Below are 14709 nucleotides of genomic sequence, written 5' to 3'. Positions count from 1 at the left end.
ATGATGCATGTAACAAAGTTCATGGATACCAAGTAAATGCAGAAGACAGATAAATACGTAGGATACTCCAGATCAGAATAAATTCTCAGGAGGAGGAGAGAGAGAAGGTGAACATAAACCTACATGAAAAGTACTTAAGGGAATTCATACAAATACAATTCATAAAAAAACAAAGAAAAGAAGTGATAATAGGAAAAGAAAACAACCCTGCTGTGGACCTCAGAGAAAGTTTGTTCTGGAACTGTGAGGATAAAAACAGAGCTAAGAATGAGAGACTTTCTGCAGAAATATAATAAAATAGGAAGATTGGCACTGTGAAGGGACAGCCTGAATGCAGCAATTTGCAATGACAGAAATAAAGGGAGCAAGTCTGGGAGTTGCAGAGGACAGAAATACATGACCTCTCTTAAAAAGGAGAAAAGCAGAACAAGATTTTCACCATAAAATACACTGTTGATTTAAATAGGAATAGAATAATAAAGGGAAAAGCATGGCTCATCTACTGGCTTTTAAAAGAGTCAGTTAAAAATACAAAAGAGAAAGAAAACCAGATCTCTGCCTATGCCCATTGTAACCACATTGGATTCATGAAGTGTAAATGGCTTGATGCTCCCTCAGACATCAGAGGCAGAGGAGGAGCAAGTCTGGCTTCTCTCATACAATACGTCATCTGTTTCAACCCTTCCTAAAACATGATTTGCTGCAGGCAAGACATGCAGCTTTTATCTAAGTGTCTGCAGCATAAAAAGAACTCCGGCATCCTCCTCTTCAATTTCTGCCTTACGCAGTTTCTTATACAGTCTCTTTTCTAACTGGCACCTGTTTTTTAAATAAATTATTAAAATACAGAGAAAGAACTCTGCAGGTTCTTTATTTCCTCTCCCTCATCTCCTCTCAAATTTTCAAATGCAATATTACTCCTAGGACCTGAGAACTCCAAGTGCCTTCCTCCAAGAATGCAATTTGAAGCAGGAAGAAAAAAGGAGTGAAGGAAGAAGGGAAGTGAGGGAAGAAAATACAACATGTATTTTTCATTCCATTAAAGGAAAGCCTGTCCAACCTCACTAAGCCACCTCTTTTTCATCTTGTTTTATTTCCCAGATAACATACCACTTCCATGACATGTGCACTCCACTGGGAGAGAAGCTGCAGGCCTTGGAGAGAGAGATCAAAAAGCTTCCGATACTCTGCATCTGTTTTTTGAGCTTCCTGTCGACCAGACCCAGTCACCACCTAGAACATTATTAAACAACAGGAAAAAAACAAACCCACATCAGAACATGCTGTATCCAGCAGCATGATTTCATGAGCATGATCCAGAGCCAATTTCTACATAGATTTCTTTTAAGCATTAGAACAGCACCATGTATCAACACATCAATATCAGCATCAATATCAGCTTTTTCTTCTAGAGACTACATAGTTAAACACCATAGATTTTGGTCAAAAGATGGAAACCACTGGTATCCCTAATCACCGAAATATTGTTGCAAATGAATTCAAGATATCAATTATATATATGTTCTATACATGTATATATTTTTAATACACATATACACGTATGTGTTTACATGGGTTTTTTTAATTTTGCTTTTTTGTTTGTTTGTGTTTTTTTACTAATCTCTTAATTTTTAGCTTCATTTAAACTGTTACAAGCACCCATTTGGAGTAAGGGCTATATGACCTATTCCGAAAGGGACATCCCAAAAGTTCTAGGGTATATATCCTAAATATATATACATAGAGAGAGAGGCAGAATAATACTGTAGTTTGTATGATGTGTCATTATTATAGTACATTTAAATAGTACAAATACCATTCAGAGAATGGGCACTAGCCCTGCTGTCAACTTTTCTTGATTCAGGTGATAAAGCTTTGTCATTTACGTAGCCCCAGGTTCACCTGCTCTTCAGATACTTAACAATAACTGTTAATCAGTGACATGAAATTTGCACATATAGCTGTAATCCCACACACCTCACTGTTGCTGTAACGAGCCAGTTCTGATATGAAACGCATATGGTCTTCCCTGATTTGGATCATCTGCTCACATATATTGTATTGGGGACTGCTGCTGGAAGATGTACATGTCCATCTGTTTCAGAAGACAAAAAAATCCACCTAAATCAGTTTTAGGCAATAAACAGTACAACTGATGCTGCGAAGAAAGATCCACAATGCATGGGTGTCTTGGGTATTTTTAGTCTTTCTCCTCTGTTTGAGGCCTTTTTTCTCTTCAAACCTCTACCTCTGACCCTGCACAATCTGTAAGTGATGGACTGCCCTTCTGAGTTCGAACAGTACTTCTTCCAAGTCTCAAAACCCAAAACTATTTTCTTTTATTTTCTTTTCTGTTTGAGTTTGGTTTTTGTTTGTTTTTTTAAAGGCTGCTGCTATGAAATAACAAACCAGCGTCTCTCCTCAGGAGCATACACTTAGGGACAGGACCGAAAAGGATTGAAAGGCAGGGCAGAAGTATAGGTATAGACTGTAAGATACATCTAGCTACCTTCGGACTGTTATTCTTGTTTAACTGTGAAAGGCCTACAGTATGCTCCCAACTATAAAAAAGGCATTATTAAATACTATTAACATGTTATCAAGAGGGACACAAAAGACATGCTACCAGGAATGTCAGGTTAAGTAGCCTCATATTTTTAGTAGCTCAGTAGGCCCACTGCTGTTCATTTTCTCTTAGAAATTACATGCAGGTTATGTGGTTTTTCTGCAGGAATTAAAATGCAAAGCATTACATTCTAAATTCATGTAACTGCATAGAGGGAAGGTCGTGGAGGAGCATGGAAATCTTCACTAAAACAAAGCAATAACCATAACCATGGAACCATTTATGTAACAACTGGCTGCCTTTTCCAGCCATTTTGCTGTTCTGCATACCTCGCTGAAATAAAAGAGAGGGGAGACAAGCTAAGTTGCTGCTCCATATACAATATACACATGCCTATTTACCCATGCACTACTACTGCTCACCTTGCTTAGTAAAATCCTTCATTTCTTTTAAAGAAAGTTTCATATTTAAAGGAAAAAATAAAAATGAAATTAGTGTAAGATAAAATTCATTTCCTCCAACCCAGGTGATAAGAAATGTCACAGATACAAGAATGAGCTCAGCAGCATAGAAAGGTCTTTAAACAACCTCTTTCTTTCATTCTATTACATGAATTACATTAATAGTGAAATACCCACACCAAAAAGTAGACCAAGGTGAAAATCTTATTAATTAATTACAGAGACCCAGAGACTAATAGGTGATTATGAAAATACACTCCAAGGATCTGACTCTTCCCAGCCCAGATGCTCCCCGCTTTGTTCCTTCTCCCTCTTACCTGGATTTATTTTCCTCATAATGGGCACTGGTCTTAATGTATCTGGCAAGTTCAATCTGCATGTCACCAAATAGTGGGACAACCTGCAACTGCTGTACACATGGAATAAATTGGATTAGATAAATTATTAAGCACAAATCTTAATGAAAGGGGCTTTGAGCAACCTGGTCTAGTCGAAGGTGTCCCTGCCCAGGACAGGGGGGTTGGAACTAGGTGATCTTTAAGGTCCCCTCCAACTCAAACCATTCTATGATTCTAGGATTATTTACCCATATTATAGTCCAAAGTGATCTTTATTCTATTTAATTATATTTAAAATGCAAGGGGAATTAACTTGAAAATCACATATTAGGATCACATCTCAACCAACCTTAAAGAACTTGTCTATCTTTGCTAAATTTATCCTTTTCTTTGCATCCAGCTTATAGATGTTGCTGACACTTCCATCCATTAGGTACAATCCAAAGCCCATAACCTGAAAAAGAAAAGAAATCAAACCTCTCTGCAAACAGATCTTAGAGGTAAAACCTGCTGCAGTAAGACTGCTTTTCATATAGTTATAAAAATAGTAATATTTTAAAAACAGTCTTGAAACACCCACCCTCCTTCAAATAGAATATATTTTCAAATACATACATTTCTGCAGTATTCTTTTATTATATGCATATTAGTCGTTTTAACTTTAACATTAGCCTGCTCAGTTATCCTTAAAAAGTGCTACTTGTTTCCATAAAGGTTTAGCACACAAAAAAATGTCACTGAACCTAGAGTATGGCTATTTTTAGATTGGGGGTTTTTTTTCACTTCCATTTTATTAAAATTCTGTATGTGCAATCTGATCTGTAACAGAAGGTCAGATCTAACATGTCTGAGTAATTGCTTTTTACGGCTTTCAGCACATCTCTGAATTAAAAGCACAAGAGCTTAGAAACATTTGAAAAAAAAAATCTAATTACATTTTGCCCAAGTTATAATTCAGTAGTTATAATAGCAGGAGCTGAGCATTAGCCACTTAATGCATTCTAAGCATGCATTTACCAAACAAAAGGCCTAAATATGAAAGACACATTTGACATCCCTGCAGACAGAACACAAATGTTCTAGTGTTTGTGCATGGTTTCAGGAGGCTTCTGTTTGGTCCTAATTAACAGAGCTCAGAAGTTAAACACTGAAGTGACTCAAAATATTTTTCATGAGGCAAATATTCAATTCTTACTCTATACCTTTTCTTCCACTGCAAGACATACAGCTGATATCAACCACTTTTATATTGCCCAGCACCCTCTTATTACATGTACATATTCCAGCTAACTAAACTTATCTACTTAGTAACCCTAATTTTAAGCTACTTGTTCTCTGAAATATTTGCTACAAAGCCTCAAGTAAGCTTTTCATACAAACTTGCCACATACCTAAAAATAAAACATAGTAGTTCCTTTCTGCTCTCATTATACTTCCTAGAAACACAGTTCAGGAATTCAAACATCTGTGTCCTGCCTCAACCATTCTTTTTCAATTTTTTACCCAAAAGAAACCTACTTTCAAGAGCATATGTTTCTCACTGGGTGTTAGATACATTTTGTTTTCATAGTAGTCCACACACAAATTCACGATATCTGCAAGCAACTCTTCATAGCCAACAATCACCTCCAACTGCTGCTGTAAAGACTGGAAAAAAAGAAGAAAAGGATATTAGTCAACTAGTTATACTCCCTGGGGAACAACAGCTACTACCAAACTGGAAGAGTTTTATTTTAACAGTTTTGTAAAGCATTAGGTACTTTGCAAAAAGACAATTAAAGCTTACTTGTGTTATTTTGTTGTGGTTGGCAAGAAACATGGAGAGGTTCTGGGATTCTTGAATGGACTGAGGATCTGCCATTTTTCGCAGGAACTGAGCAGCTCTTTGAAAACAGAAAACAAAACAGTGTTTCCCCTTTGCAGCAAATTCATTCCCTTTGAATAGAAACACACCCATCCCCAAATCTACCAGGGGAACTATCAGTTGTAAGTACATCTTTAAGTGCTAGTACAATGGCATATCATTTGCTGCTCATGCAGGATTGTCAACCTCAGTGCATCTCCCACCTCCAAACTCCTGAACCAAGCAGAAAGAGAATGTGGCCAGAAGCATGCCTTCAGAGGAACAGAAAGGCAAGCCAAGTAAGTTTAAGAGGTCTCCAGCCACAACATCAACTATAAAAGGCAACTACTGGTTGTAGATGTAGAAATTAAATCTCATGTAGGTGGAAGCAGCATAGATTGGCTAGTCACTGCCTGAATGGGTTTCTTTATGAAGGACTATGAGAAAGGTGATCCAGTAGCAGTGACAGGCAGAGAAGCCATGTAAATGCATTTTCACCAAGGTTTTTTGGAGCACAAGGAATCAAGTGACAACTGGAACAGGTTGCCCAGAGAATTTGTGGCTGCTCCATCCCTGGCAGTAGTCAGGGCCAGGTTTGATGGGGCACTGAGCAACCTGGTCTAGTGGAAGGTGTCCCTGCCCGTGGCAAGGGGGTTGGAACTAGATGATCTGTAAGATCTTTTCCAACCCAAATCATTCTATGATTCTATGAGGCTAAAGCTGGTATAAAGACTGTCTTCCCCTGTTACTCTGACCATCATGTTTGACTAAATATACCTGATGCCATCTGGCAGCTCAAGCACAAAACTTGGCCACTGATACACCACCCTTCTCCCCTCCTTGCTACAACCTGCAGCCACAACGACCTTGAACAGCAAAGCTGAAATGTCTTAAGAACAAGTGTTTCAACTCTGAGCTACAAATGTCAAAAGCAGATGCCAAAATCAGAACAGAACAAATAGAACAGAATAGGAGTAGCACAAGCACCAGCAAGCCAGTTTCCTCTCAAACTCAAAAAGAAAAGCTTTACTGAGCAAAGTATATTCATTATGTTTAGCATACACCAAATCAGAAGTATTTTATAGCTTGGCATTAAAAGGCAGAATAACTTTTTGCTGCTGGAAGAACAGCGTAAAGAAAACGGATTTACTCATCGTCTTAACTGCAGTCACTGCATCCCCAGTTTCAAGGTAATCTGTCCCACACAGGGACTACTTTTGAAGAGAAAGCCGCCAGAAAAAGAGCAACTGCTGCCATCTCGTGGGAGGCCTGTGTGCTGGCAGCGGACACCCAGGTCCCGTTGCTCCTTGCCACTTACCGCTTGTAGGCTGAATGGTCGTTCTTCACGCTGCACTTCATATTTTTCAACTCATCCAATACTGCAAACATGTTGATGAATTTGCCCAGCGTGATGAGATATGCTTCAGACACAAAGTCCTTCCTCCTCTCCGCGTGGCACAAGCGTCTCACCTCCCCACAAAATCGTTCAATTGCATTTCTCTAAGGGGGGGGGAGTGGGGGGGTGGGGAAGACAAGAAGCAGGGTGTAAAAGCCATGAAATTTCCAGGAAAAAACTTTCATCACACAACTGGAGCTGGTCGAGTGAAAAGCGCCACTGAGGCAGAAAAATGTTTGAAGCATGCAAGGTGTTCTGGTTTTGACTAGCAAGGCACCAGCACAGGCTTTTCATAGAATCATAGAATGGTTTGGGTTGGAAAGGACCTAAAAGATCATCCAGTTCCACCCCCCTGCCATGGGCAGAGACACCTTCCACTAGACCAGGTTGCTTAAAGCCCCATTCTACCTGGCCTTGAACAGTGCCAGAGATGGAGCATACAACCTCCTTGGGCAGCCTGTTCCAGTGCCTCACCACTCTCACAATAAAGAATTTGTTCCTTATATCTATCCTAAATCTCCCCTGTTCAAGTTTGCACCCATTACCCCTTGTCCTCTGTGGGGCTGAATACTTGCTGTGAGCTACAAGCACCTGCAGTGATTTTTGCTACAGAGCTTGCCTAGCACAAGAGTCAAGCTACTTCTTTGCAGACTAAAGTCATGAAAGTTTAAAATCCCTTTGAAACAACGATTTCATGCTCTTTAGTGAGGAAGTGTGTATGCATTAAAAGGCAGATTATAGGTATGTTTCCTTAAAACAACAAAAAAATTCCACAGCACACTGTATGTGCCAACTCTCAATGCACATCCTAGCACATGTTTATGTGAGGACTTATTTCCAAGCACTCATCAGGGCCGTTTGAGATGGAGATTACAAGTATGAAAAAGACAGCAACTTCTAATGTAAAAAGGAATCTGTTCTGACATTAGAGCACTAATGTCCTTGAATGAAAGGAGATTGATTGTACTCAGTAAGATCTGCCAGCTGGGGAAGACGACAGGAAATATCACATTTCATTCAGTGTTCTCTTCCTGCGGGCTCCAGGGCTTGCAGGCTCTAGATGCTCCGGTTCCCTCCGAGTAACGCCTGGAAACATCCTCAGCCCATTGAACTAAATGGCAAGCTGCCAGCACAGAAGAGAAAGCAAGACAGACTGCTATTCTCCAGTGTCCATGTAGCTCAAGTGGCTGGCAGGTCACAACAACTGGGTTAGCTTGCCTTGGTTAGGAATTTCCATAGCAAAGTTGCACCTGCTGCTCCGGAGTCCAGAACTGTGGATCCCTCACTCTCCAACAAATGGTTTCTCTACTGAGATGCTTTTATGTATACATGTGAAAAGTATTATACTTCTATTTCCTTTCTTTCTAAAGTGCCAGATCTCTGTACCCATGTGCTACATAGGGACCATATGCAACTACTTTTGATTTTATTCTGAAAGTCTTAATGGAGATTGCCTGAATATTTTAAGCTAGGCATTAGAAATTCTGCCCTTATGTCACACAATACCGGGTTTTTTTTCAAAGTATAATAACAGTTCAGTATCCAAGCACACAATATCAAGCATACAAAAATAGGAATATCTCAAGCATACAAAACAGGAATATAAAAACACAAACCTACTGACAAATCTTATTTACATGCCTTTTACCTGAAAATACATAAAGTTCATTAGTTTTGTGACTTCTGGCTCCAGAACTTCCACAGTTTTCTCATAAATTTCTACTCTGTTAGGCTGCTCATTGCACTTGACCTGAGGATAATTAAAAAGATCATTACACTTGGAACTGTCCCTCATAAAGCCTCAGAAACTAAGATTCTGAAGAAATGCATTATCACCCTAATAAAGAGAAACTCGAGGCATACATTTCTCGGTTTGGCCATTTTATGCTAGTCTTCTAAACTTAACTGTATGTAAAAAAACCCAAAATCTGAGATTTTTCGATTGCCTCACAGCAAATAATTTAGTTGTCAGACACCTCTGTATGGTTAGGACAATCTTCTTCCCACATTAAGCCACTTGCTCAAAATGATGCACTAAACCGGGACAAGAACTAGAAATTAAAACAGATTACCTGACTCCCACTCTAAATCTTTAAACCATGGGATAAGCCTTCTTCACATTTCAGTACAAAAATAATTGCATTACAAACTCCTTATAAAGCAGGCAGGTGTCAACTCACGGTTATAATTTTGTTCAGTTTTCTGATGCATCTTAACATTCTTCCCACCCCACGCTGGTACAACCATTCCCAAACACTTGAGGTTGACTTGACACCTATTCACAGGGGTTTATTTTTGTATGCAGATCAAGAAATCACTAGGTAGCTCTGACGTTTAGAAAATGACTATGTAGAATGTCTAGAAATTTAAATGTTTAACCTGAATGTTAATTGTTACATGCTATGCTACTTGTTAAAGCTGTTCTGAATTAAAGTATTAAGCTTGGGAATGGGAAGGGTCCATTCTCTTGAATGAAATTTTGACCTCAAACATATTTGACAATCAAAGGTTTTCTCTCTAGAGCACATTACCTCGATACTACTCTTGAAGCAATCAGTAAGGCTGACACAAAATCCATGAGGTATTGCTATAGATACCCTATCAAAAAAAAGTAAAAATAGTCCAGCTGGTCCCCAGGTGCTAAAAGACACTCTTCTATGGCAGGCCCAGCTTAACAATTCAGGAGTCAAAGTAGACGACATTTCAGAGATCATTGACGAAGCTCTATCTGCTCAACTCCACACCAAGACAGGAGTTCGCATGTTGCATGACAGTTTAATCTTCATCCTTTACCTGAGGAATGGCTCTTGAGCAGCTTCTCCATGTGTATAACATGACCGCATATTCCTGACCTTCTTCTAGCATTTCATTCTGTAAGAAAGACGGTCAATATAATTAGGTGTTGTAATACAAAAGGATCAAATCCACTTGTCTTCCATCATTCCAAACCCTTGTCCAGACAAACCTGTTTCTCTTATCAGGATGTGTATCTACAAACACACATATATTGCAAGCTGAATGATACATCATACTGTATGTAAAATAATATTACTATAATTCATAGGCTTAGCTGGCATATTACATGTATCAGAGCTGAACAGCTACTGATGTCCATCTGGGCTATAATCCAACGGCTAAAAAAAAATTTCAATTTATTCCCAGTCATCTGTTTTAGCATCCAACTTAATTCTGAGAGAATTCACATCACCATCTTCCTACCACTTAAGCCAAACAATACTCGTCAGATCACTAATCAACAACTGCAGCAATTATGCTTACCTAATGGCAAAAGTTATTATCTCCCCAGATCAGATTGGTTTTTACGTTGTTCTTTCTTCCCCAAACTAAAGACCCTGTGATCTATAAATATAAATAAAAATACTAATCCGAGGGGGAGGGTGCTTGGGGTGGTGTTTGTTTTTCTTTTTAAACTCAGGCACTGCAGGTAGAATGGTCAAGGATGAAAGAGTCAGCACATGCAGAGCAATATCCTTTTTTACATGTTAAAGGAGAGGTCCAACAATAACCAAACAATCAAACTAGGTTAAGGAGTCACCAAGTAATTTTAAAAGTAGACTGGTGTAAATCTACATAATTTTCAGTAGCATGTAATCAGGTGCTTAATCTGCCTATTTCACCATCTGCGAACTGGCCTCTAGGATCAGAAGACATATTATTCCTCATTTTCCAAGAATGCCATGAAACAGCAAGTTCAGTACAGACCAGCATTTGCAGCCAGCAATTTATTTTGTCTCCCAACACAGCTACATCATCAGCATAGATGGAGTTACGAGCATGAAGTCTTCCACAGTGGAACTGTTAAAAACTGCAGAATACCTAACCCAGAAGCATGCCAATAAACCACTAACATACACACTCCTTAGTGAGGAAGCCAACAAAAACCCTCCAACACTACTGAATTGACAGAGAAGTAGTGTAAATTCTGGAGGATAGAAGGTAATTTTTCGCTCAAGTTACAGCAGCTAGCTGTCAATACAACTAACACCTCAGAATACTGGAAAAATGCACAATGAAAGGAGAAAACTTTTCAGCAACACTGGTTGATCAAGAAGACAGACAATTTTAAAATTATCAAGAAGTACATATGCAAAAAAAGAAGTGTCTCACATTTTTTCATCTTATTGCCTTCTGGAAGCGTTGTAGGTAACCTGGTTTCTGGTTTTCTGTGGCCACAATTCTTATAATGAACTGCACGAAAATATGTTCCTCTTCTTTTATTCCAAGTAACACAGAAGTATCTATCTGAACATCCACTTACCATGCTAGAATGGACTGTAGCTTGCTCAATGTATCTTGCGATGCCAGTGACAAATGCATTTCTGTCTTCAAAATTAGTGTTGAAGTTTGGCTGCAAAGAAAGCAAAATACAGAATTAAATCTTTGGTAGGGAAAAGAATTTCTATATAGATTGCCAATATAAACACACTTCGGGTTTTGTGTTTTGTTTTGGGGTTTTTTTTGAAAAGCATGTATTCTTTTTTTAACAGCAATGGGAAATGGAAAACCTTTTCTACAATGACAACATACCTGGTAAAGCAGAGATGATGGTGGGGGTTCAATACACGGTTGCTGATCTGGCAATGGTAATTCTTCCAAGAGGTCCACATTGGACAAGGCATCCTCCAGTGTTACTTGAGCAGTCATTTTGCCCCTGGTTAAAAAAATGTGTTGCTATATACACAGAAAACAAATGAGTAATATGAAGAGCAGGGAGCTATTAATATTAAGGAAACGTGAAGTTTCCCTTCAACCATAATGGAAGGCAAACAAACTGAAACCCAGTTGGTTTTATTGTATGAGTTTTAAAAAATACTTTTAGGACTAACATCCTCCCTCCTTACTATTACAAGTTGAGAAATGTTTCTCTTCCCCCCCTGCTGCATACAAGAAATACATTAAAAATAGAGGAACGGATGGCCTCTAATGCTCAGTTTTGAGCCAATGTGTATTCAAACCCTTACGCACAGATACTACTAGCAGCCCACCTTCAGGACACCAGGCTGTCAAAAGGTGCCAGCAGTCTCCAGTGTTTTGTGTCCTAGGACATCCACACCTGCTTTGAGTGACAGAGAGGCCCCAAAACTCTGAGAGTCATGGCAATCTCCATATACCTCCCACTGCTGCTGCTGCACGGGGTTTTGAACCAAGAAGAGCAACAAGAAGAAATTTTAGGAAGAAAGTGTCTTGGTCATCTACTTTTGTACAATGATCTATGCACCCTCCCCGGTGGAGTACAAAATTCCTCATTTTTAAGGCAACACCTCTAATCAAGCTGTCTCATTTTTTCTGTAAGGCTTTGCAAGTTATTCTCCCCAGAGAGAATAACCATGCACCTACTGTGCATGGAGCAGCTGAGCACTGCCCTCGGCTCTAACGAGGAGAGCAGGAACACCGAGCACTCACACTCCAGAGGAGCAGGGCCCTGCCATCCCCACATGCAGGGGGAATGAGAAGATCTCACCACAGCTTTGCCAAAAGCTCACTGCGAGAGGGCCAGGACAGCCTGGCGATTCCACCACTCGCTGCACTTTTAGTGGCTTGGCAGGAAAACCTCCTCACTTTCTCTTACCTAATTACGGTTTCCTGGGGGAAGCCCCACAGAAACAGCAGCTTTACCTCCAAGGAAGGGCTCAGCTGACAAAAAACCAAACAAAACCCAAAGCAAAAGGAAGGAAGCAACCAGAAGTGATTACTTCTTGACCTTCAGAGACCAACCATGCATCGTAAGCCATTGCCCAAAGCTAACGTACCGCATATGGAGAAAGCTCACCAGCAACTTTAAGCAGCCACCATCACAAAGGTCCAGGGGCCTTTTGGTTCTTGAAACCCCAGCCCAACACTTGCTTCAAGCCTGAGCATGTGAGTTTTTGTTAAAATAAACAAACAAACACTCATATTGTGCAATTTGTGATCCCTGCCAAAAAAGGAGGAAGGACTGGACTGACAGGAGTGCTGGCTGGCAGAGTTGTACTGGGACGTTTGCCCAACACCTGCCTACACCCAGCTCAAGCTCTGTCACAAGAACCACAGTTATTTGCAAATTAGAGACCAGGAAAACCCACAGCGTTGTCCCTTCGATAAATATACCAATGCCAAAAAAATTCCACGTGTGGGCAAAAGTCCTGCAAGGAGGTCAGACTCTGAAGTTTTACCCCAGAGGAAATGGTAGAGAGTTGCCAAGAAGTCAGAGTATTTCAAATAAACAATATCTTATTTTTGGTCTGAGTAGCTACAGATCAAGCTTTAGCTAAAAAAAGAAAATCACACTTTACATAGGCTAGTTTAACTATGAGGCTTTTCCTCCTCTTCACCTCTCTACCAAAGCAGACACCCGGCTGTGCGGCCGCTCTGGGATGTGCCGGTGGTGGGACCGATGGGCTCATAGCCCTGTCTCCCGCTGCACCGCAGGACAGCACTACAGAGGAGTGCTACAAAAAGCTTCTCCATCTACACTCCAAAAACCATAGCAACTTAATACCTGCACACTTTTGGCCTCAGTATTTACAATTGCACAAGAGTAATCCTCCAGCATCAGCCTTCTATGTTCAGACTTACCGGACTCTGCGTGGATTTTTTTTTTTATACACTTGGAAAATAGTTTAAAAATAGAAACCAAAGCATAAGCAAAACCAAAATCTCATTTCACTTACACTGTCATCTGTTCAACAGCACAAGTCTGGGAAACCCCTGTCACCTGGCCAGAGGCACAAGCTAAGAAATAAAAGCTTCCTGCTGCCCTTTGGGTTGCGAAAAGAAATACAGGAAGGTGCATTTTTCCGAGCCCTTTGGCATAATTTCCTAAAGACAGATCAGCATTTTTCCAACCAGGAAAACATAAGCAATTGGGGACAGACTGTTACAAAAGCCTTCTTGTTTTAAGGTCACTCGCTGACAGCTCCACTTTGTAATTTTGCCAAAGGTATCCCATGCGCCTGATGTTTCTTTGGCTAAGTTCAATGCCCCTGTTCTCCAGCTTTTTCACTCTGGTACCTAGCAAGACGTGAAAGAGGAAGCAGCTCCTTCCCGTCTAGATTTAACACACTTGCAAACATGCAAAGGATGATTCACGCTTCCCCTCTGCCCCCCAAGAGGTGAGCACCAGAGATGGTATGCTCACACCATGTTAGCTAGAAGACCACATCCCAGAGTCAGGTGACACCACCACACAGTTCATGCCACCTCCTTGCCTGATGTGCAACCTCTGGGGCCAGGACAGAAAAGATTTCCTTGAAGTTTATTCTTTTTCTTCAGTTCTGAAGGAGATGAGCACTGAGAGGGCCTGACTTGCTCAGAAGAGCTGACTCGTACTGTGGAGAAGCTCACTGAGCTGCCTCCATCACATTTTGTCCACATGAAAAAACAAACCCAAAAAAGGCACCAAATCTTGAAGCTCCCTCAGCATTGTTTACATTTTTACTTCAATCAGAGATGGATTATTATTGCAATCTATTCAGGCAAAAGATTTGCCAATCTTTTTTAAATGTCACAGTTCCGTACCGCTGTTCTCAGCCATGCGACTGCATGGTAAGCAGTGCCCTGCTCACAATAAATACCCTGCTTTGGTATTTAAAAGGAGATGACTCTCAGTCCTAGGAGGCACGTCATTTCCACATGTCCATCCTTACAGAATAACATCAAACTCTTTGCGAAAGATCTATGTTCTTAATTCCTAGCATATCAGAAAACATGCAGCATGCATCTCTCAGTCTTGTGCTTCTATGCCTCTTGAGGCTTCAGACTACTTGAAAAAAAAAGTGAACGGGAGTAAATCACAGGGAAAAGTCTTTCAGACAAAAGAAATAGAAAAAAAAAGACCAAAAAGAAAAAAGAATAAATAAATAAATAAGCAAACAAACAAGGTAAGGACTGAGAAAGCAGCAAGTAGAGAAAAGAGCAGAAGAGCATTAACTTCAGAATCACTGTGAGAGAGCGGACTGCTGTAACACTATTCAGCTTTCAAGCTCAAAGGTAAAAAAATCCCCTGAATTGTAGGGTGTCAAGTAGTTATTAAAAAACCTTGAGCCTTTAAGATTTCTTCCAGTGACAGAATTAAGCAGGTCAGATTATTTATCAAAGAGAAGATC

General features: G+C 40.1%; 1 protein-coding gene across 5 annotated transcripts in view; it reads right to left on the bottom strand.

The window, feature by feature from the left end:
- The window catches only part of CYFIP1 (cytoplasmic FMR1 interacting protein 1), an 82246-nt gene that overhangs the window by 50563 nt on the left and 16974 nt on the right, over positions 1–14709 (bottom strand). For all 5 annotated transcript variants that reach the window (XM_030477505.1, XM_030477504.1, XM_030477506.1 and 2 more), the window contains 11 exons: positions 11153–11276; positions 10884–10973; positions 9398–9475; positions 8253–8354; positions 6527–6708; positions 5152–5248; positions 4884–5012; positions 3715–3819; positions 3345–3436; positions 1978–2095; positions 1111–1233 (listed from right to left, as the gene is read on the bottom strand). In XM_030477505.1, coding sequence (XP_030333365.1) covers positions 1111–1233; positions 1978–2095; positions 3345–3436; positions 3715–3819; positions 4884–5012; positions 5152–5248; positions 6527–6708; positions 8253–8354; positions 9398–9475; positions 10884–10973; positions 11153–11276 — 1240 coding nt within the window. The remainder of the gene's footprint in view (positions 1–1110; positions 1234–1977; positions 2096–3344; positions 3437–3714; positions 3820–4883; positions 5013–5151; positions 5249–6526; positions 6709–8252; positions 8355–9397; positions 9476–10883; positions 10974–11152; positions 11277–14709) is intronic.

Source organism: Strigops habroptila, chromosome 2, assembly GCF_004027225.2.
Source record: "Strigops habroptila isolate Jane chromosome 2, bStrHab1.2.pri, whole genome shotgun sequence".
NCBI classification, from domain to species: domain Eukaryota; kingdom Metazoa; phylum Chordata; class Aves; order Psittaciformes; family Psittacidae; genus Strigops; species Strigops habroptila.
The sequence above is the reverse complement of the archived record's forward strand: the minus strand, read 5'-3'. Positions and strand labels throughout refer to the sequence as shown.